This window comes from Nuphar pumila, chromosome 6, assembly GCF_984573655.1.
Source record: "Nuphar pumila chromosome 6, dmNupPumi1.hap1.1, whole genome shotgun sequence".
NCBI lineage: Eukaryota > Viridiplantae > Streptophyta > Magnoliopsida > Nymphaeales > Nymphaeaceae > Nuphar > Nuphar pumila.
This window is the reverse complement of record NC_143254.1, coordinates 16592075-16613093: the sequence shown is the minus strand read 5'-3', so window position 1 is coordinate 16613093 and position 21019 is coordinate 16592075. Positions and strand designations below refer to the sequence as shown.

The 21019-nt window shown below is 36.7% G+C and overlaps 1 protein-coding gene across 1 annotated transcript; it reads left to right on the top strand.

The window, feature by feature from the left end:
* The first annotated feature begins 779 nt into the window (after positions 1-779).
* LOC149834118 (uncharacterized) lies at positions 780-16382 on the top strand. The gene is made up of 16 exons (XM_090009983.1): positions 780-1241; positions 1377-1474; positions 1577-1663; positions 1889-1988; positions 2135-2233; positions 2315-2384; positions 2465-2577; positions 3651-3787; positions 3877-4074; positions 4176-4266; positions 4340-4508; positions 15236-15343; positions 15465-15561; positions 15795-15892; positions 16132-16178; positions 16294-16382. The coding sequence occupies exons 1-14, from the start codon at positions 888-890 to the stop codon at positions 15814-15816; spliced, it is 1743 nt and encodes a 580-aa protein (XP_089866109.1). The 5' UTR covers positions 780-887; the 3' UTR covers positions 15817-15892; positions 16132-16178; positions 16294-16382.
* The last annotated feature ends 4637 nt before the right edge of the window (positions 16383-21019 follow it).

Here is a 21019-nt window from a genome sequence, read left to right as displayed (position 1 = left end):
GAGCTTTTTTTTTTGTTTTTTATATTTTAAGAGTATTATTGATTGTGTCATTGAAAAGTGAAAATACTTTTACTTTAAATCTGAGTTATGTGCGGACTCATTTTTTATATGATGTTGTTTTTGAAGTATTATTTAAATAAAATTTAATTTTTAAAATTATTAAAAAATAAATTTCATGTAAAGAACCTAAGATACCTGGATATCGGATACATTTTTCAACTTTCGTGCTCCTGTTTAGCTTACGTTTCTTTTTACTAAAAAAAAACAAAAACAAAACAAAACAAAAAAGGCTTAGCTTTTGGGTGCAAATTTTCACGTCATTTTGACTAACTTCCACTAAAATGGAAAAAGCCCTTTATCTTGAAAGCTTTAAATGACATAAACACCACTACAAAGAAAATCCCAACTGATCTTCCAAAACCACAATCCTCATAAACAAGACAAGGCTACTTCAGTAATTCGCACATTTTCAAAAATGCCCGCTCTCTCCCGATATCAGCTCCGGTGATACGTCATATAACTCAACCACAATCTACCCAATATCTACCGCACATCTCTAATAGGAACCCCGAGATACGCGAGGGTGGGGCCACGCACATCTCCAGTCAACCGAGATGTGCGGTGGAAATGTGACTACAACGTCATATATGACAAGAAGTGATTCATCTCTATCAGCCCTTCGACTGCAGCTCTGAGCGGCGCATATCCCCCAAAGCGTAATCTCCCGCCCCCATCTTCCGAAAATTTATACATTAAAGTTTTTTTTTCCGTCTGAGGGGAACCCTTCGGTGGGTAGAACCGTAGAAGAGAGGGCTTTCTGGACCTCATGGCCGTACATCTCTGCACATACCCTCAAGCCCTCCTCTCCACCATCACCGACGAAGACGATGGGATCGGAGTCCGCCGCCGCCTCCTCCTGCTCTCCTCTTCCTTCTCATCGTTCTTCCAATGGATCGACGGTCGGGAACCCTGTGGTTCCCGATCGGAATCCGTCTTCCCCTGCGGAAACGATCCGAGCTCCTCGTGCCGATGGATCGGCCGTTGGGAGCTGCTTGATTCCCGATCTGAATGCTTTCCCTACGGAAATGATCCTGGCTCTTCCTACTCCTTGTACCGATGGTTCAGCCATCGAGAACCCCACCACTCCTGATTGGATCCCTTCTTTGCCTATAGAAACGATCCGAGCTCCCGCCGGCGTCGGACAGGCCTGTGATCCTGAGAAACGTGGCTCGTGCCACCAGGTACACCCCTCCCCTCCCCTCCCCTCTCTCCGCCTGTCTGTCTGTGTGAGTGAGTGAGTTAGTGTTTGTGTGTGGGTGTTGGACTAGGGATTTTAGGTTGGTCGTGGGGCTGAAATTGGGGTTTTTGGTGAGCAGTGTCGGCAAAAGATGATGGGGCATGCGGCGTCCTGCAAGAACACGAGCGGGAGCAGGCAGTGCAGGGTCCGTATCTGCCGCAAGTGCCTGATGAACAGGTGAAGTTGTCTTCCTTTGCAGTGAGAATTTGTGCTCGAGGTCAAATTGTTGTTTTTTCCTTTGACGGATCGATGGGCTGGTGTCGCTTTTCTTTTGCTTAGGTATGGGGAGAATGCTGAAGAAATAAATGAGAAAGATTTCTGGAAGTGCCCTAAATGTAGGGGGATATGCAATTGCAGTATATGCATGTAAGTTTTCGGAATCATTTTTGTTCCGACTCTTAGCTAGAAAAGTAGAGAAAGCACATTTTTTCTGTGATTTTTTTGTTCAGAATCGTCCGTACTAATTGGGCTGCGGTAAGACTGCCTAAAACAATTTGTTGGTTTATTCTGTCTTGTTTAGTTAATTTTTGTTTGTCGCTCTAGGCTCTTGCTATCCTAAATTCTTAATGGGATTTGTTTGTTTGTTAAAAGGAAAAGGAGAGGGCAAACGCCGACAGGTATCCTTACTCATACTGCAAAATCCATGGGCTTCTCATCTGTTTCAGAATTGCTACTTCAAAGCCCCGATTTGGTGAGCAATTTCTTTTGAGCATCATTTGTTTGCGTTATCGAGATATATTATTATTTATAAATTATGTTTTTTTACATTGTATGTATGTCTATGGACTTATCTAGTGCTAGCTATGATTGATGTTTTGGGTGATTTTATGGGAACAGAATAGATGCAATGAGGTTAAAAACCCTCAAGAAAATCCATCCGGAAGCTTGAAGAACATATCTGGTACTTCTCCAAATACAGCCATGGTGTCTGACGAGGTTGGTTTTGGGTTCTTAAGATGTGCGATCTTAGCATTCTTGTTTATTAGTTCACTTTGTAATCAAGGTAGCATTTTGTAGGGCACCACAGAAATGGAACATGGCAATCCATCAGAAGTTTTGAAGGATCAGAATGTCAGCGACGAAGATGGTGGGCTTACTACTCGCCCTACTTATAAAATATTCATTCTATAAATGCTATACTGATGCTAGAAAGCCTCTATATTTCAGATATTTTGCTACCTGAGGGGAAAGAATTGAACGTAGTTGCTGGCACTGAATTTTGCGGAGATGATATAGGACCTGCTCTTCAGTTTGTACATTTTTGTGCTTCATTTGGGAAAGTAAGTTATCTTCCTTATCTTAAGATGCATATATGTATTTCTGTAATGGCAGAAATTTGACTGAATAATTGTAGTATGGCTGTTATAATTTACTTGCTACTGCCATTCTTAGAATACGTGAGTAACCAAGGACTGGTGTATCGCTAGAAACTACTCCTAAGTTGCGAATTGCATTAACTTCCAATTTTGTTTGGGGATAGAACATTTTCAAACAAAGCCTTTTTTCGAGATAGAAAACATTAGTAGTTATATACTTATTAACATCACCTTAATGTTCAATGTTTCAATTCTGTACTTCTGAATGCTTGTTCTTTGTGTTATATTGGCCCAAATGTTTTTCACCTGGTAGCACATAATTACTGATTTACTATAGACTGATCCTGGACATGCTTCTAATGAAAAACAATTTTATTTTTTCCTTTTTCTTTTCAAGTTTTTCTGGTGGCAGGCTATTGATGAAACCAACAGTTGATTAAAGTAATCAATCATGTCAGCACGAATTATAAATGTTTGAAAATTTAGTATAGTTCTTTCCTTAGTTTTGTTTCATGGTTAAAGCATCTATTTGTTCTTTCAAACCATAGTATTTTAAAATTTAGAAGGTTTAATATAGATGAATATATTTATCTACAGAAATAACACAATGGAACTTATTGAGTGAAATCCCACAAAATAACATTTATGTTTCAGAGAGGTGGGCAATGGCCTCATAAAATAGCTCATTAATCCATTAATGGTCAATTGAGTTGAGATAAATGAATAAGGGAATAACCATTCTTAGACATTATCATTAGTGTCTGAATACTTTTGTACGCAAATCCAAATAGTCCAAAGAAATTAAAAACCTTAGAAATGCATTGGAGTATGTTTCAGAAGTTCTGGTTGTTCCTAAACATTTTAGTGGATATCATATGTTCTATATATCCCTTAATGACTAAGAGATTTCAACCTTGCTGCACTACAGAAAAACAACATGCATTATATTTGTGAAGTTCATGTGAAATTTAACCATATACTTGCCGCTTGGCAGAGGTTATGTTTTTCCACCTTGAACATATTGATTTTTCTTTTAGATTCTTGATGTAAAGGAAGGCGAACCTGAATCAATTCTTCGAGAATTATCATCCAGCGAGATTGATTGTCATGGAGAGTGTCCTTCTGTTATTCAATTCCATATGAAATTGTTGGGTTTGCTGCAAGATGGGGAAGAGTAAGAAATTTGGTTTTCTGATGATTTTGTTTTTTTGTGCTAATATGCTTTTCTCTGGTCTAATTATTTGTGTCCTGCTTTGCTTGTAGGTCTTCTGTCATGCATTCATCTGGCAGTGAAGATCTCTGGTTGCAATTGCTCCTGAAATTCATCTCTGAGTCGCCATATGCTGTGAAGGAGTTGTCTTCAGAATATCTTAATTGGGGTGCTGATGAATATCATATACTTGACCCCTCAAAGAAGTTGAGAATATTGAATTTTCTTTGCAACGAGGCCCTCAGCACAAAGTATATTGTTTTTTGATCTCCATTTTCTTTGGACTTTGCAATTAAGCAATTTAAAGCAAAATTCTCATTTATGTACAATTTATTATCGAGTTCTTTTTCAGGCATTTAAGAAAGTTTATTGATGAAGAAAATGCAAAATTTCTGGAAAAAAAGATGGAGAACAAGAAAAACCTTTTGGAGTGGAAAAAGAAGGTGAGAAGACAGTCCACCTTGATTATTAGTTGTTTGACTTTTGCTTCTTTTTTTAATGTTAGACTTTGTACAGGAAAAGGATGCGATACAAAAGCTGAAGGATGAGATGACTCTCCTCTCTTCAAAGGATGACACTCCTACTCCAATGATCGAAAATCATGAACTTATTTCTAGGCTTCAGAGAGAGGCATGTGAAGCTCATGCTGAGAAAGAAAAAGCATTGGAGTTGACACTTAAATTTAGTAAGTTTTGTTTCTTTTCTTGTTAATAGTTTGCTGTATTTACCTTACAAATACAGTTCCATATAGTTGATAAAAACAAGCAAACCGGGAAGATATTATGAGACTGATTTTAATGTGCTTTTTACCAGTTGAATTTGGCGCATTAACATATATATAGGGAAGGGGGTCTGTCCAACCCAGGGTTATTGGAAGCCCCATAGGACATGGGGAAGCACACTTCCTTGAAGCGCAAAATGTGTCACTTCCGAAATGTGCTGGGAAGTGCCCAAAAAATTGGGAAGCACGCTTCCTAATTTAAGGGAAGCTCGCTTACTAGGTCACTTTTCTTTTTTCATTTTTTTTGTGTTTTCATTTTTATTTTTCTTTCTTTTTTTCTCTTTTTTAGCTTCCCCCTTGCTTCCGGTTTGTTTCCTATGTCGCTTCCGGTTTGCTTCCTAGTTTGCATCCGGTTTGCTTCTTAGGTCGTTTCCGGTTCGCTTTCGAGATGATTCATGGTTTGCTTCTAAGTCCTGCGCTTTTTGCTTCCTAAAATTTTGGAAGTGCCTCGCTTCTCGCTTTCGCTTCATGAATCGTTTCCCGCTCCCGCTTCCCCGATCAACAAATATGGTCCAACCAAAGGAAGATTCAGAATCTACATCCTATGGTAATCGAGGAGTTCCTTCTAATGATCGAGTTTTTCATCGACCAGACTTTACATATTGGATTTTTATCATTTATTTAGTGAGTGACGTTTTCGATTATGAATTTTTGATGCTTAGTTGCATTTTTGAAAGCGCTAAAATTCAATGGCCCACAATAGTTTGTATTGTAAAGTTTTAAATGTATTGTGAGTTGTCGATTTTTCATGTTTCAAAAAACTTATGTATATGTCACAAAGTCTTAGTGTAAAGCATATTTTTTGCTAAATAAATTATAAATAACAAATATATTAGGTCCGATCAATGAGATGCTCAAGCATTAGATAAGGAGAGCCATCCGATCGTCGTTGGTTGTAGATTTTTGACCTTCTCTTGGTTAGACTGTCACGCTTCCCTATATTTATATTTATGTTTCTATTTGTTTGTTTGTTTAATAAACAATGATGACAAATGTTGCACCCTGAGTTGCCAATCGAGGAATCTGGACCAGAAAACAATTTGAGAAGCGAGGCATTTCTAAAATGTTAGGAAGTAGGAAGCGTTGAACGACTTAGAAATGAACTAGGTTTCGTCTCAAAAGCAAGAAGAGAAGCGAACCAAAAGCGACCTAGGAATCAAACCAGGATTTAAAGGAAAAACGAAGAAGGAAGCGACGTAGGAAGCAAATAAAAATCAAAAGGGAAGTAAAAATGTAATTATATTTTTCCTAATTTATCAAAATATAAGATTTATGTTAACATTGACAAAATAAACATGAGTAGATAACTTTAAAATTGATCTATTAATCTCAAACCTTAATCATATATGCAAGTACAAATGCATTATGTTGCAAGCATTTAAAAAACAATACATTAAGAAAAATTCATAATTCGTATTCCTTTTGCTACCATTTAACAAATGCATCATGTTGTAAGTATTTAATAAATAATAGATCAATAAAGCTATTAAATTTGATTAAGAAGTGTATCTTTTTCAATAAATAAATCAAATGACTTGTTATTTGAGGTTGTGATAGAAAAATTAATAAACTAAAAGATTACGTGGAGATATAGTTACATTTTTAAATGCACAAAACAAATGATGCATTTAAGCGTTAAAAAACATGATTTTATTTCAAGCATTTCAAAGTTTAAAGTATAAACTGTAAACTTTAAGATTAACATAATCACTACTTCGCTTTAATATTCAAACTTCAAATGGTAGCCTCAGAGTTTTATCTTGTCGGTACGACAATCGTAGGTATGGCAGGTTGAGCGATCAGGTATAGTTGGCAAACTCGTGACTTGGATCCGGATCGCCTGACCCTCAACTTGCGAGTTAGCGGGTTGACTCGGTAACTTGGACGAGTTAGGGCATGGATTTTTTTAGTGTTAAGACATGGTAAAAATCAAACTCCAAACTATATAATCATTAAATTTAGCATATGCATCAATGACTAAGCTATGTAAATATTCAACTAATACACAAATATTGATATTATAATTTAAAAATAGATGATTCTTTATAAAAATTATCATTTAAAAAGAATTATGCCTTAAAACCACAAAATGCATGACAAAAGACACATAAGTGGCATGTGGATCGGTGGTCTTTAATCGGTTACCTAGTTGGAGTCCAATTCGGGTAGACTCGGGCAATTCTTGAGTCAACTTGCTGGGTTTGCCAACTATGCGACCAGGTCTTTGTGCCAGGTGAGGTTTCTTTGGGTTATAAATAAAAAAATGGCCTAAGCAACATAAGAGTTTCCAAAGTCTGACACTCCAATTACATAATCAAAATAAATAATCAAGAGTTCATTTCATATTCAATAATTTATCATCTTTCTCTTTCTCTTTAGGTGAACAATCGATTTTGAGGAACTTCCTGCCTCTCGACATCTTTCACGCCCTCAATTCCTTCTACTTCCTTCATTTCCTATAATGAATATGTTCTTAAAATGTTCAAAATTCTTAATTTGAAATATAAAAAATACATATATAGAAGAAAATGAAAAAAACAAAACAAAAACCAAAAAAACACAAAATACATAATGCATATCTTGCCTATGTCTGCTGCTAAAGAAATGATTGATCCGGCCTTGGGGAACTGACAGTCTCTCTTGTACAATACAAGTCATACCCCTAGCTCTATTTGATTGATCTGAATCGTTTTCAACCTCATTTCTACGTGTGATTATCGAAGGCAATAGAGCTTTGATTGTGCATCTTTAGTTTTGAAAATAGTGCTCTCATTTAAGTCTCTCCAGCGCATGTCCTAATCTCAATATATTTTCTTCTACAACAGGAAGCTCTGAATTGATATCCCTTTTTCGAGAATGTCCTTTGTAGCGATTTTTACACCTTTTTATGACAAGAAGACAAAATAAGAACGTTAACAAATAATCAATGATATATAAATATTTTATATGATATTAAAAAAAGTATAAAACACTTTAATTATACTTGACAATCAATCAAAGATTCAAATGAATATACACCTGATTTTCATTGAGCCTATTTCTTTTAACATTATGAATGTAGCTATAGGTGCTCCACACTCTTTCTGAAGGAGATATGCTTAATAAATCTTAATAACTAATTCTCTCAACCTTAGTTGTCAAAGGTGGCACCTAGGGATCCTAGGTGAGTTAGGTGCAGGCCCATCGCCTGGGCCACTGGGTCTGGGTGGTAGGGCCCTATTTTAGTGCTTAGGCGCTGCCTAGACTTGGACTGCCTAGGCTTAAGCCTAGGTTGGTCTTTTTTTGTTTTTTTACATTGACTCAGAGTTTTCTTCTTAGATAAGTGGGAAGCTCGCTTCCTGGAAACTCACTTCGGAAGTGCGATATTCCTCGCTTCCTAAACTTGATGAGAAACTCGATTCTTCCACACTTCATCTATTCTTCTTATATGTAGGGGTGGCAAAATTTGACACGACCCGCCAACCCGACCCGCCAACCTGACCAGCCAACCCGCTTCTTAGCCGGGTTCGGGTTTGGCTTAAATGGGTTCGTGTCGTAAATGGGTTGACCCGCCTAACCCGTTTATTAAACGGGTCGGGTTCGTGTTAGGGGTATGCCAACCCGCCAACCCGTTTGACCCGTTTAATAAACAGGTTAGGCGGGCGGGTCAACCCGTTTACACGTACCCGCAACCCGTTTATATATATATATATATATATATATTAAGTTATTAACTTATCTAACCCTAACCCTAACTCCTAACTTTACAAGCCGCAGTCGTAGAGCCCGAGACCTCTCCTGTTGTTTTTGCCGAGCCCCGACTGAAGCCTACTCCTCTTCCTCTCTCTCTCTCCTCACATTTCTCTCGTCTCCCTCTCCTCGAGATGGATGAGAACTAGTCGTCTCTTTCCTCTGAAAACCCTAACCCTAAGAAGTCCATTCATCGATCCCTCAATGGGGGGAGCACGTTCTTTTCTTGAATCTTTACTACATATGCAAAAATTTTGTCTGCATTTATCACGATTTTCAATCGGCCTTGTGCTTATTGATTTCGCTGGTTTCCCGCTCTATTTGAGATGGAATTAACCAGAGTTTTTGTGGTTTTCGGTGCCGATTGTTGATCAGAGACAGGGTTTTTTCTTGCAGTTGCTGATATCTTGTTATGGAAGCGACAAAACGTCTGCATTGCGGTCCTCGTGACGGCTTTGGCCTTCTGGCTGCACTTTGATAGAGCCGCATACAACTTCTTGTCATTCATCGCGAACGTTCTACTTCTTCTCGTCTTGATCCTCTTCTTCTTGGCGAAATCTGCACCTCTTCTCAACAGGTGGAGGTTTTCTTCTTTTCCGTTTCTCTTTTTGGATTTGGATTTCTTCCTTTATTATGAATGGGAACTGGTCTCTCTGTTCTATCCAGATCCCTTCCGCCTCTTTCGAATCTAGAATTCGGGTCAGGTCTATGTTATCGGGTTGACCTGTTTAATAAACGGGTTGCTGTGTCGTTTAATCGGGTCATGTTGACCTGACCTGTTTATTAAACTGGTTAACCGTGTCGTGTTGGGTTACCCGTTTAATAAATGGGTCGGGTTCGTGTTTGCCACAGCCGACCCATTTAATAAACGGGTCGGGTTCGTGTTGAGGTATGCTGACCCGCCGACACGACCCGCCAACCCGACCCGATTGCCACCCCTACTTATATGTTCTCTTACTCAACTTTTCTTGTTTTTATGTGTTTTCTCTTACTCTTCTCACTCCCATGTGCTTTCTCTAAATTGGTAGTCATCATTTTTAGATTTTGTTAAAAAATTTATTATTATACTAAAAAAACATGACTTAAGATGATTTCTTTTTATTCCTTGCTTCCCACTTCCTATACATTTTAAAATACATCGCTTCCGCTTCCCGTATCATTTCCTGTATCGTTTCCTGCTGCTGCTTCCTAGTCTGACGACCTTGCATTGACTTAAGACCCATATAGAAGTGGAAAAGGGTCCTAACTCGCCTTTTTTTCCCTTTTTCACTCTATCTTGTCTCTCTCTCTCTCGGTTGGCAAGAAGAAGAAGACCAAGTAGGCAGGTCTCTCTCTCTCTCTCGGTTTCACTAACAATGTTGGGTTTTTGCAAGAATAAGAAGAGGTATTGGGTACACCCTCCTCTCTCTCTATATCTCTTGGTTTCTCACTCTGTTTTCTCTCTCTCTCGTTCTTAGTTCTCACTCTCTTTCTTTCTCTCACTTGCTCTTTTTTTCTCGATTCACAAAACTTTTTTTCCTTTTCCTTTTATTTTCATTTTTTTTCTTGTTTTTCCTTTTCCTTTTTTCTTCTTCTTGTCAATTATGCTGTATTTTATATATATTATATATATATATATATATTGCATTTTAGTATATATATTATAATATGCCAAAATACAATATTATTAATATTGTGTTTTAGCATATTATATATGGATTTCTAGATCTCAAGATATAGGTTGTTTATTCAATTTTCATTTATTTTTCTTATTTATCTATTGCTTATTTTATGTCTATTGTTGTTAATTTGTTTCCATACGTGATTTTATTTTTGAAAATATTGTTCATTCACATTGTTAGTTGTATGATTTTTTATTCAATTATTTATTTATTCATTTTTTAGTAGGTTATCTAATAAACATGTTTCTTATTAATTTTATAGTTTGTTTACATATTTTGCGTGTTTTTAAATTTTTTTATTTGGGGTATCTCCTAGTCCGTCGAGGCCCTGCCTAGTCTTTTTAGGCGCTCATAGCGGCTCTGCCTAGTGCCTTTGACAACTAAGACCACCATAAAAACGTCACCAATTTAGGACTAACATGGTAGGATTTAATGCATCCTTTCTTGCTGCATTTTGGCTGAATCTTTCATTCTTCTATGCAAAAGCCATAATTTGTGACCTATAAAGCTAAGAGACTTTCATTTTCACCGGATATGTTATCAAGTACAAGCATTGCACCATTTAAATATCATTGTCATTTTCTGCAGAAAAAAAAATTGTTAAGCTATAACAAGAAAATCTAAATAAAAGAATAAAATAATTAAATCATTAAAGTTTAAGTTTTATCAAATAGATAGAATAAAATGAAACTCTCTCTTGGTGTTGGGATCTTAAGATACTTTGGCTCATAATATTTCAGAGTAATCATGTGAGATAGACTATGGAGGGGCATGCTCATTCTATCCCATCTATTTGAGACAATCTTATGAATCTTTTCGTACAAATACAATTATTTTTTTAAATTGTCTTTGATTTCCCTCTAACATATTTTCCATGCCTTTATATTGTTCACTAATCATAGGGCCTTCTTGATCTAGATGTGTTTTGTGATCAATAATGCTAAACAAACAAAATTCCAATATTCTTCTGATAGAACAATATTTTCTGTCGTAATAGCCTTTCTTTTAATAGTTTCATCAGTGCATGATTGATATGATAATAAGCTTCAAGATCTCCCTTACAAGCAACTGCTTCAGGGTAGTGTAATGTGAAGCAAACCTTGTCTATGCAATAGTTATTTGTTCCAATTTTTCATTGTTTCTAAAGATTGTTAATGCTTTCAAATGATTCGTTATATACTTCACAATTTTTTTACTTTGCAAATATGTCTCTTCCAACCGCAAAAAACTCACATGCCAAATCTTTGAAGATCAAATTGAGGATCTGCACAACCGAAGATGACCAAAAAATATACTAGTATGTTTGCCTCAATTTGTCGCCAACTAACTTGCAATTTGCTGCATTGTCTCTAATCACTTGCACTATATTAGAAAACCTCATAATTTAAAATCCCGTACTCAGAAACTCGACAGTATTTGTAGTCGACTATTTCATGTTAGAAAAACCACTTGCATATAAGAACATCGACCCAAAACAATTAGTTGCCATTATATTTATCTGGTGCTTGTTATTTGTTCAACTGTTTGCGACAATAAAACCTCTTCAATATTTTTTCGAAATTCACTTAACTCTCTATAAACACTCCTCATTGTCAAGCAACATTGTTTGGGCTTTTTCATGCGATAAGGGCTTATATCTAAACATTTTACTAATTGTCGATATCATCCCTTCCTAATATGGTGATTGAAGCACATTGAAAGGAATGTCATTTGCACATAAAAACCTAATAACTTTATGATCTACCTCTTCTTTTTCTTCTTTTTTGAATGTATCACGAATATCAACAATACTTCCACTAGATGCAAGGAAAGATGTAGGAGTCATAGACTTCGGTTTATCTATTCTTGATCTTTTTAACTTAAATGTGCCTGTTGAAGCTTCCAGGCTTCAAACATGCTTCTTAATTTTTTTCATAAACTCTTTACTTTTTGCAACTGCTGGACAAAAGGCAATTCCGACACTCTTTCCCTTTGGAGCTCCCATGAGATATAAAAAAACTCGAGTGTATGACCTATGATAAACATTTTTACTGTGATTGCACATAAACATATGAGTTTCACCTTGGTTTCCTTGCCAACTCTTTTTCTGTTTTGATACATGGCGCCATCATACTGCTGTTCAATGCATGCTAGGTGGTTTGGGTCGTCTTCATAATGCTCATCTATGTCTTGTTCTTCTTTATCTTTTTCATCAAAATGATTTTCATCCCCCTCCTCAAACTCATATGGACAATTTTGGTCCTTATCATTTCTTTCATTCCCAACACCACTAGTAGATTCATGCTTCAAATTGCGAAGAAAATCATCCTCGTCACCATTTGCTTGTGATAACCATTAGTGAAGCAAAGAACAAACAGATATACCTGCATCACAAAAGTTTGTATACAATGCATGCATCAGTCTAAAGTTCGGTAAGAATTAATTTGCAGGTGTAAGTGGAACTATATAACATGAGCACAACAAGATGGTAAATGCCTTTGTGTGCATTGACCATGTCAATTCGACAATTCCACACAAAAGAAAAACCAACACAAGCAAAGTAGCAAACTATATAAGATAACTAGTGATGAAATCCAAATGATGGTGAACCACACAAAGCAAACAAATATCTATGGGTTTGTGTGAAAAAGCAACTACAAATATATAAACATATCACATTTGTAATTATAAAGAGTTCTAACTTCTAAGCAATTTTCTTAATTAAAGAATTTCTGGTTGGATCATTGGCCTTAGCATATATGCATTGATGATTCGATTCCTAGTTTACATTGTAATCATGGAATGTTATTGACATAAACAAATAAATTTTTAATTTCTCTACTGACACCACACCAATTGACACCTTTATCACATGTATCTCCAACATACTGGGAAATATCCTATACTATCACCAAGATTTTCTCGAATAGAAGTATAGAACCATCCATTCAGTCAATGTAAGTACCTTTGCATGTAGTCACCAAATAACATTCAATTTATCATATTTTATAAGGATTTTTAAGTGAAATAAGCTAAAATATCTGGACAAATTTAAAAATAAATATTATCATGATATTTCCTCAAAAACATATTTCCATTAATTATAATTTTCAATGTTACAAATTTGTACTCAGCAAATCCTTGAATCCCAAGAAAAGCTGCACTAAATTTTTTCCAAGGGAAAAACTTGCATATGTTATTGCAGCTATGACACATCAAATTACGTGGCAAAGAAAAAATGACTTAATGGGGTCCAATACCAGAATCACAACTGCAAGCAAGGTGCATGAATGTTTGAGTGTCTCAAATATGCTTGGTCTCAAGCAAAATTAATCAAGATTCGAGACTATAACATCTATGTACGCACATGCGGGCAACTGAATATTCAGCATATTTTTTCACAAAAGTTGGATAACACAAAAGAAGCCAATCTAGATGCACTAATAGCATAATATTTTACAGCTAAATGTAACAAGCACATGTGTAAGTTCTCTAAGCATGTACACATTTTATTGGCTAAAACATCAGAAATCCACATGAGAGAGAGAGAGAGAGAGAGAGAGAGAGAGAGAGAGAGAGAGAGAGAGAGAGAGAGAGAGAGAGAGTTGGGATTTTGGAATCTAAAACCCTACTTGCTATATCACTTGGGTACGGGTACAGACACAAAGGTTACAACATGGCGATTCCAAAAAATGTGGGTATAAGGACACAACTATATATGTATATATATATTACATATCACATAGAATGCAAAATAAATTCAAAATAAACTGAATATAATCTAAACATATATGCTATATCTAATATATATATTATATATACTGAAAATATAAAGATTTAAACTGAAAATATAATTATAAATTATAAATTGAATACAAACATATATGTACGGAGGGTAAAATGGTGTGGCCAGGTGTTGATGCATGTTGATACGGGTAGAGAGGACAAAATGGAGTGTCCAGATACCATAGCCTGCTTGATTTAGTTTTTTTCTACTTTCATAATGACCATTTTGCCCTTTAAAAAAGTGTTTCTTTTATTTCTTTTGGTAAAACAGATTTTTTAAGGGGTAAAACTGTCCAAGCCCTAAAATATAAGGAAATTCGATTCCCATTCTGGGAATCATGTTCCCCTTAAAAGAGAAGCGAACTTCCCATACTGGGAAGCTTGTTTCCATAATATCGGGAAGCTTGCTTCCTATTAATGGGGAAGCTCACTTTCCCCTATATTGGGAAGTTGCATCCCACCTAAAAGGTGCGCTTCACCGAGTGTTTCGGGGTGCTTCCTTGAGGCTAATGGCGTGTCTGTTAACCCTGGTTGCACCATTCCTTTTAAGGTCAAGATAAAGGGAGATGTAGGTCACTAGTGTAGATATGTGAAAAAAATTCAAGTACACAAGACTAAAGAAATGGATCAGATAAAATAATATCAAGCAGCCATGATGGAAGAAGCCTATTCCACTCACAGCATGAACCAAGTCAAGTTCTTTCGGTTCCCGGCAAATTCACCACAAGTTTTTTAATAAAAGATAAGGCTTTTCTCATTGTAAGAATTGAATTCAAAGATTGTTTTCTAGTAATATAACCAACCATGTCACATGGGTGCAGGTGCGGCACTTTCAATAAACTTGGGTGCGGGGGTGCGGCAATATATATATATATATATATATATATATATATATATATATATATATATATATATATATATATAATTTGTGCAGGGGAGGGGTCGATCCCCCTCCCTGCGCCCTCTTTGTGCAGGAGAGGGGTCAAGCTGATGAGTTGTGGAGCCTGATTCAGAGTTTTTGCCCTTGCAGAAAAGGGGGTCCAGGGGCTCCCCCCGGCGCGGGTCCCGCTGCGCGGTCAGCCGGCGGGGGTCCAGCCCACCCCCCCGGCGGGGGTCTCTGGGGACAGCGCCCCCCAGAAGATTTTTTTTAAATAAAAAAATTGGACACAAATGACCCTGGGTACGGTCAATGCACCCAGGGTCGGTTTGACCGCACCGGGTGCAGCACCCTGTTTGCCGAGTCCCTGTGACATAGATAATCAATCATAAATGTGTCTACATGTTTGGATTAAGAAAAAATGCTTGCAACTCTAATATTTGGAACTTGTCCATTCTGTAGCTTGCAAGTTGGTTAGGATACACCAGTTAGTCTTCTTGCCTCTTCTCCCCATTTATATATATATATATATATTATATCAATTGTTGGCTTCATTAATATATTCTTCCGTACCTACTGCTTATTAATTTTGTTGACAGAAAAACAAACATCTGATGCTGTTAGAACGGAGCCCATGTTTGTTGATAAGAATGGTAGAATTCTATGGAGACTGGGAGATTCTGGTATATGTCATGTTATGCTCCAAGGTAAAGCTACCCTTGAGAATATTCTTTTACTTGATTGTTGCGAGCCTTCTATTGATGCTCGAGTTTTATATCGAAGTTTTTATGTGGGTTTACTCTTCAGAGTTTTCTTTCTTTGTTGCAGAGGTTGAGAACTGGGATTCTGCTTCATTCCCTGACAAATGGTTCATTTATCATAACATGAATGAAGAAGAATTGGAGAGATATATTTTCCCACCAAGGTTAGCGTATACGTGAATCATCATCATTAAGATATTGATACATTATAAGCTTATATACACATGATTATGCATGGTAAGGGTAGAGCAAATTTAAATTCCTCGAAATGGGTTTTCTAGTACCATCTGATTTGAAAATATAAAACAATTTTTTTGCCATAATCCTGCTTTTAACTGTTAGGAGCGTATGATGATTGAAGTTTTAAAGAGTTAACAAGTTTATTGTTTTGGTGCAGAAAGAGGAAGCATAATAAGTGAAAAATTTAATTTAGGTTGTAAAGAAGGTTGCAGGATCTCCTCATAATTTGTCTTCACCAACTAGTGCAATTGAAAGGTGATGCTTGTTGATCCCTTCGATTTTTTTTTGTGTTTTTAACATGAGCAGCTTGTATACATGTACATGTACTCTTGGTGCCTGATTTTGCACGCTCTGTGATGAACCGACAAGTCCTTTTTGTTGTGTTGCAGAAGTGGTCGGAAGCACATTTTCATCATTTTCATAAATGAAAAGCTTGAATTTTGTCTTGTGAAAAAAGAGCGATGAACCAACAAGTCTTTTTTGTTGTGTTGCAGAAGTGGTCGGAACTCAGAAGCACATTTTCATAAATGAAAAGCTTGAAGTCAGTTGTGCGGAAAAGACGCCCCAATCGAAAATATATTTCTCTTTACAGTGTATACAACTCTGATATGTTAATTTTTTTTTTGGAATTCTGATTAAGGTCTTTCTGACTACAGGGGTGGACATTTGGGGAGCTCTTAATGGATTTGTTGTAAACTTATGTAGAGAATCGTCCTAATGTAATTTCCATTTTCAGCATTTTTTCTGAATATCCTTCTTTTATGTCATGGCCTGCAAGATATAGCATCCTTTTTATCGTGTTGGGCTAATTAAGTCCATGTGTAATACAGTTTCTTCACTTTCTTAACATAGTTTGACAAACCTGTCAACATGGGTGATGTTTTTGTCAGTCGACCCTGCTTTGGCTTTTGACAATCCAAGCAAGGAGTTTTGTCCTCAAGAGACAATCCAAGTAAGGAACAGCATTATAGGGTCGGTCCACTTTCTTGGGGCTTTCCACGATAGGGCAGGGCAAATTAAAGGTTTAATCTTGGGAGTTTCCTCGTCAAAATACCCCCTCTCATTCATATATGAAAGAGGACCGTCCAACTAAAGGAAGGGCCAAAAATCTACTACCGATGATAATTGATGGTGTTCTTTATTTAAAGATTGAGTTTTTTCATTGATTGGACTTTATATATTAGATTTTTATTCATTTAGGGAGACATGTTTTGGATTATAAAATTTTGATGTTTTAGATATATTTTTTGAAAGGAAAATAGCCATACTGTATGACAAAAAATAATGCGTTTCTTGAAATGCTTTATAAATTTTGAAATTTGCCGGATTTCCAAATTTGTAAATTCAGTTTTAAAATAACTTTTTTTACCCTTCACACGTGAATTTTCTACAGATATGCAAACTTCTTCTTAAATATGATAAAATGAGATTTTTCTCTCAAATATGCTATTTTTTTAAAATCTGTTATGTGAATTCTTTTTATAGAGGTTTGCACATGCGTGAGGACATTCATTTTTAGTTTTTTGAATATGTTAAAAATCAACAGTGTACAATACTTTGTATTGTAAAGTTTTAAATGCATTGCGAGGTGTCCATTTTTCATGTTTCGAAAAACATACATATATGTCGTGAAGTTTTCATGTAAAACATATTTCTTACTAAATAAATTATAAAGAACAAATATATGATGTTCGAGTGATGAGATGTTCAAGCACTAAAGAAGGAGTTGTTAGATTGGCGTTGGTTATATATGTCAAAAATATGGTTTTATCGGGTATGGTCCCGGTTTGGTTCATGTAGTCCTTATCGGGTTCAGGTATGGTTTTTTCTTATAGCAGACTCGATTAGACCTGGGTCCGAACCCGGTACCATACCTGAAAATCTGTTCAAGTCTGGTTTCACCTAGGTCCAAACCAAACCCGACCCGTTGACACCCCTAGTGCAGATGTGTTGTGCTGGACACCTGCCAATCACGGGCAACTCTCAATTGCATCGGCCTATCACGCTCACTGCAGGAAGCAGATCAGGTCATGCTGAACATGAGTTTTTTTCTCATGACAACATCGTGGCCGTCTGTTTCCATTTTGGATGAATGCCACGTAGCATATAACTGTTCTGTTGACTTTCTAACTTTTCAAAATACAAAACGAACGGCCACGATGTTGGCATGAGCAAAAAAAAGCTCATGTTCAGCATGACCTGATCTGCTTCCCTCTGCAGACCCTCTACGACTTGGCTTCTAACAAAATTCATTGCGGGGAGGAGGATTACCATTACGAGGATGCTTGTTGGGCTGGCTCATAGTCATGGACTCACTCATATATCCGAAGGCAAAAGGGGTTATAATTAGTATTGCTAGCAGGTGTGTTCTCTGGTGAGGAAGAAACAACCATGCATCTGTTCTGGCTTTGTGAGTTCTTCACCATCTTGAGGGAACGACATTGGTTGGAGCATCGTTAATTTGCAATGAGATCACATTGCATCTTTTAGAGATCTGCTGATTGCTATAGACACCTGGATGGGAGAGGGTACAAATGAAAGTTCCAATGGAGATGCATGTTGGCTCTTGATTGCATGGAGATCGTTTTGGTTAGAAAGGAATAACCCAATTTTCAGAAACTCAGCAACTACCTTGGACGCACTGTCCTACAAAATTGAGAGGGAATTCAGATCCAGGATTGAAGGAAAATTAGGCTGGGGCAAGGTTTTGAGGTGCCGTCTGCTGGGTGTGTATTTCTTTTTTTGTAACGGTAAAGAAATCTAGGTGGTTCCCGTGTTTGTTTGGGCTGATCTCTCGTCACCCAGAAATCACAAATCACTTGTACGCTCACTTCTTTTAGATCTCAACCGAATATTTTCTTTCAAAAAACTTAATACAAATATAAGACTCTATATAAAACCAACACGCAAGCTTGTTATAAAAATATATTATTTTTAATATGAAAAATCTTAGAAAGTTAGGGAAGAGTGAAAAGAATGGAGAGAGAAATGTTAAGGACGCTAAAGGGAATCGAATTAGGAAACAAGGAGCTTCTCAGGGAAGCGAGTTTACCAAAGCTTCCCTTCCTTTCTAGGAAGCGAGGAGTTTTCCGCTTTCGAAGCAAACTTTCAGAAAAAATGAGCTTTCCCATGTAACAAGAACCTTCCTATAACTATAGGTAAAACCACGGCTAGGGCTTGGATGTCTTGTGATGAGCTGAGAGGTGCCGCATTGGAGGTGGCGCTGTTTTCAGTGTCTGCAGTGTAAAACTCTACAGAGCACTCCCTATATCCACCAGCGATAGTTTCTCATTGGTTTTCATCTGGCAGTGCGATCCCAGTATCAAACTCGCGGCATCCATCAACTTGAATACCATAATCCGACCCACCCAACTAGATGTGTGGGGGAACTCGTGTGCAGCCCATGCAGTACAGTAACATATCCCTCGAGGTGGTGAATCCATGAAGGTCAACCCATTCAAATGGCCTCTTGAGAGTTGCTAGTTAATCTAAACCAATTGGCTCATACTTTGAATTGATCTCAAAACAAAAGCAATTTTTCATTATCTTAACCATATCCAAGACTATTCTAGACTGTTCAACTACACAATTCCATCACACAATCCAAACGCATCACTGACTTGGAAGAATCTACACCCTGCAACGTGCTCATATTATGAGGGTGAGTGATTGACCTCTTTTTTTTAAAAAAAAAATTTTCTAGTTAGATGGTATGAAGGTGGTGATCATGTTGACCCTCTCGGGAAGTACTCTTTTTGCAATCCATGTTTGGTCTTGTTTCTATTTTGTTTTGGTTTGGAAAGCAAAACCATGGATTCTTGTATTTCTTTGGAAGAATATGTCAGGATATTCCATGATTTCTTCATATTTTAAGTCATTCAACAGAAGCAAAACTATGGATTTAAGCACTTTATTTATTATGTATGGTGCTTCTTCCTATGTGCATAAATTACAGCATCCGAGCGTTGGTGGATTTGTCTGTCTAGATCTTCAAACCAGATCTCAAAATCTATTCAACTGAACATAGGGTTTGCAACTGTTCGGATTTTGGATCGGACATCCATATGGATCCAATTCATTTAGTTTGATAGGACAAGCAACACCCAAATAATAATGTGAGCCGGTTTCGGTATGTCCGAACCTGAACGTAGAGGCAAACTAAATCCAAAACCAATGAGTATTCATTGTTTATGCTAGTGGGATCCGGATTTCATACGAGCTTTCACCATCCAACTCTAAATTCGATTAGGCCATATCTGATTAGATTGGATTTAGTAATGTCTACATCCCTACGGAATCATATATCTCACCAAGGCAAGCTAAAGATTAGGTAAAAAGCTTAGTTACAAGGAGTCTAGGGCTTGAGAGTCAATGCAAACCTAGTTCTGCCTCGAGTTACCAAGTGAATCAAGTACCATTGAAAGATTTAATTAATTAGGAGATTAAGTTTGATCATGTGGCTTGATCATAATTTAGTCCACTTGTCCATATCCTACATTGATTAGGACCACTGGCTTGGTTGTAGCCATGTTGAGAATCTGGACACGTGCAAGCTTATCTTGATGACAGAACCCAAATCAGCATCAAGAAAATGTTATTTGATATTAGAAAAAGCAAAGTTTTCACTCTATAAATGTGTTTCTCATAAAATTTTGGAAGCATGAAAAGAGTGTGTTGGAGTGATTTTTCAATGGATTTAGAAGCTTTTGGTAACTATCCGCAAATTTATCTTAATCCGAGCTTGGGTTAACACTTGTCCATTGAGAAAAAAAAAGAAGAAAAAAAAAGCCTCTTGTTAAAAAATTGTTGCAAGTCCAAGAGTTGATTGGGTTGCGGCTAACTTAAATCATATTTTTTGCTTTTAAAAATATCTCTTTAAGGTTTTTGATCAAAAGAAAAGTTAAAAAAGAGGTTTTCAACTTTCCAACACATTAAAAATTATGTCAAAATGACACCACAATCAAAAGTTATAACCAAAATAAGTTTTTAGGTGATGGTGATACATTTAATTATCGTTATCATACCTTAAACTATCATCATAATTGTTGTTATCATATCTTAAATATCGTCAATTCTTTTAAATTTTTGGAGAGGCTTTTTCATTTATCTTGATATGAAAAACATCAGAAAAGTGTGCAAAAAAGAAGAAAGGGCACCAGGTGAAAAGTGCAAAAAGGCTAACACCTACTATGAGTTTGCGTGGTGGCTAAGAACAAAGGTTGAAATGGAAAAATATATTCTAGAAAAAATCAATACTCGCCTCTGAGTCTATAGTGTGGATGCAGAGTCTGGTCATATGACTACCTTAGAAGTAGATGTTAGAATAAAAAAATATATGCTAGAGAAAAACCAATACTTACCTCTGAACCTATGACATGGTGG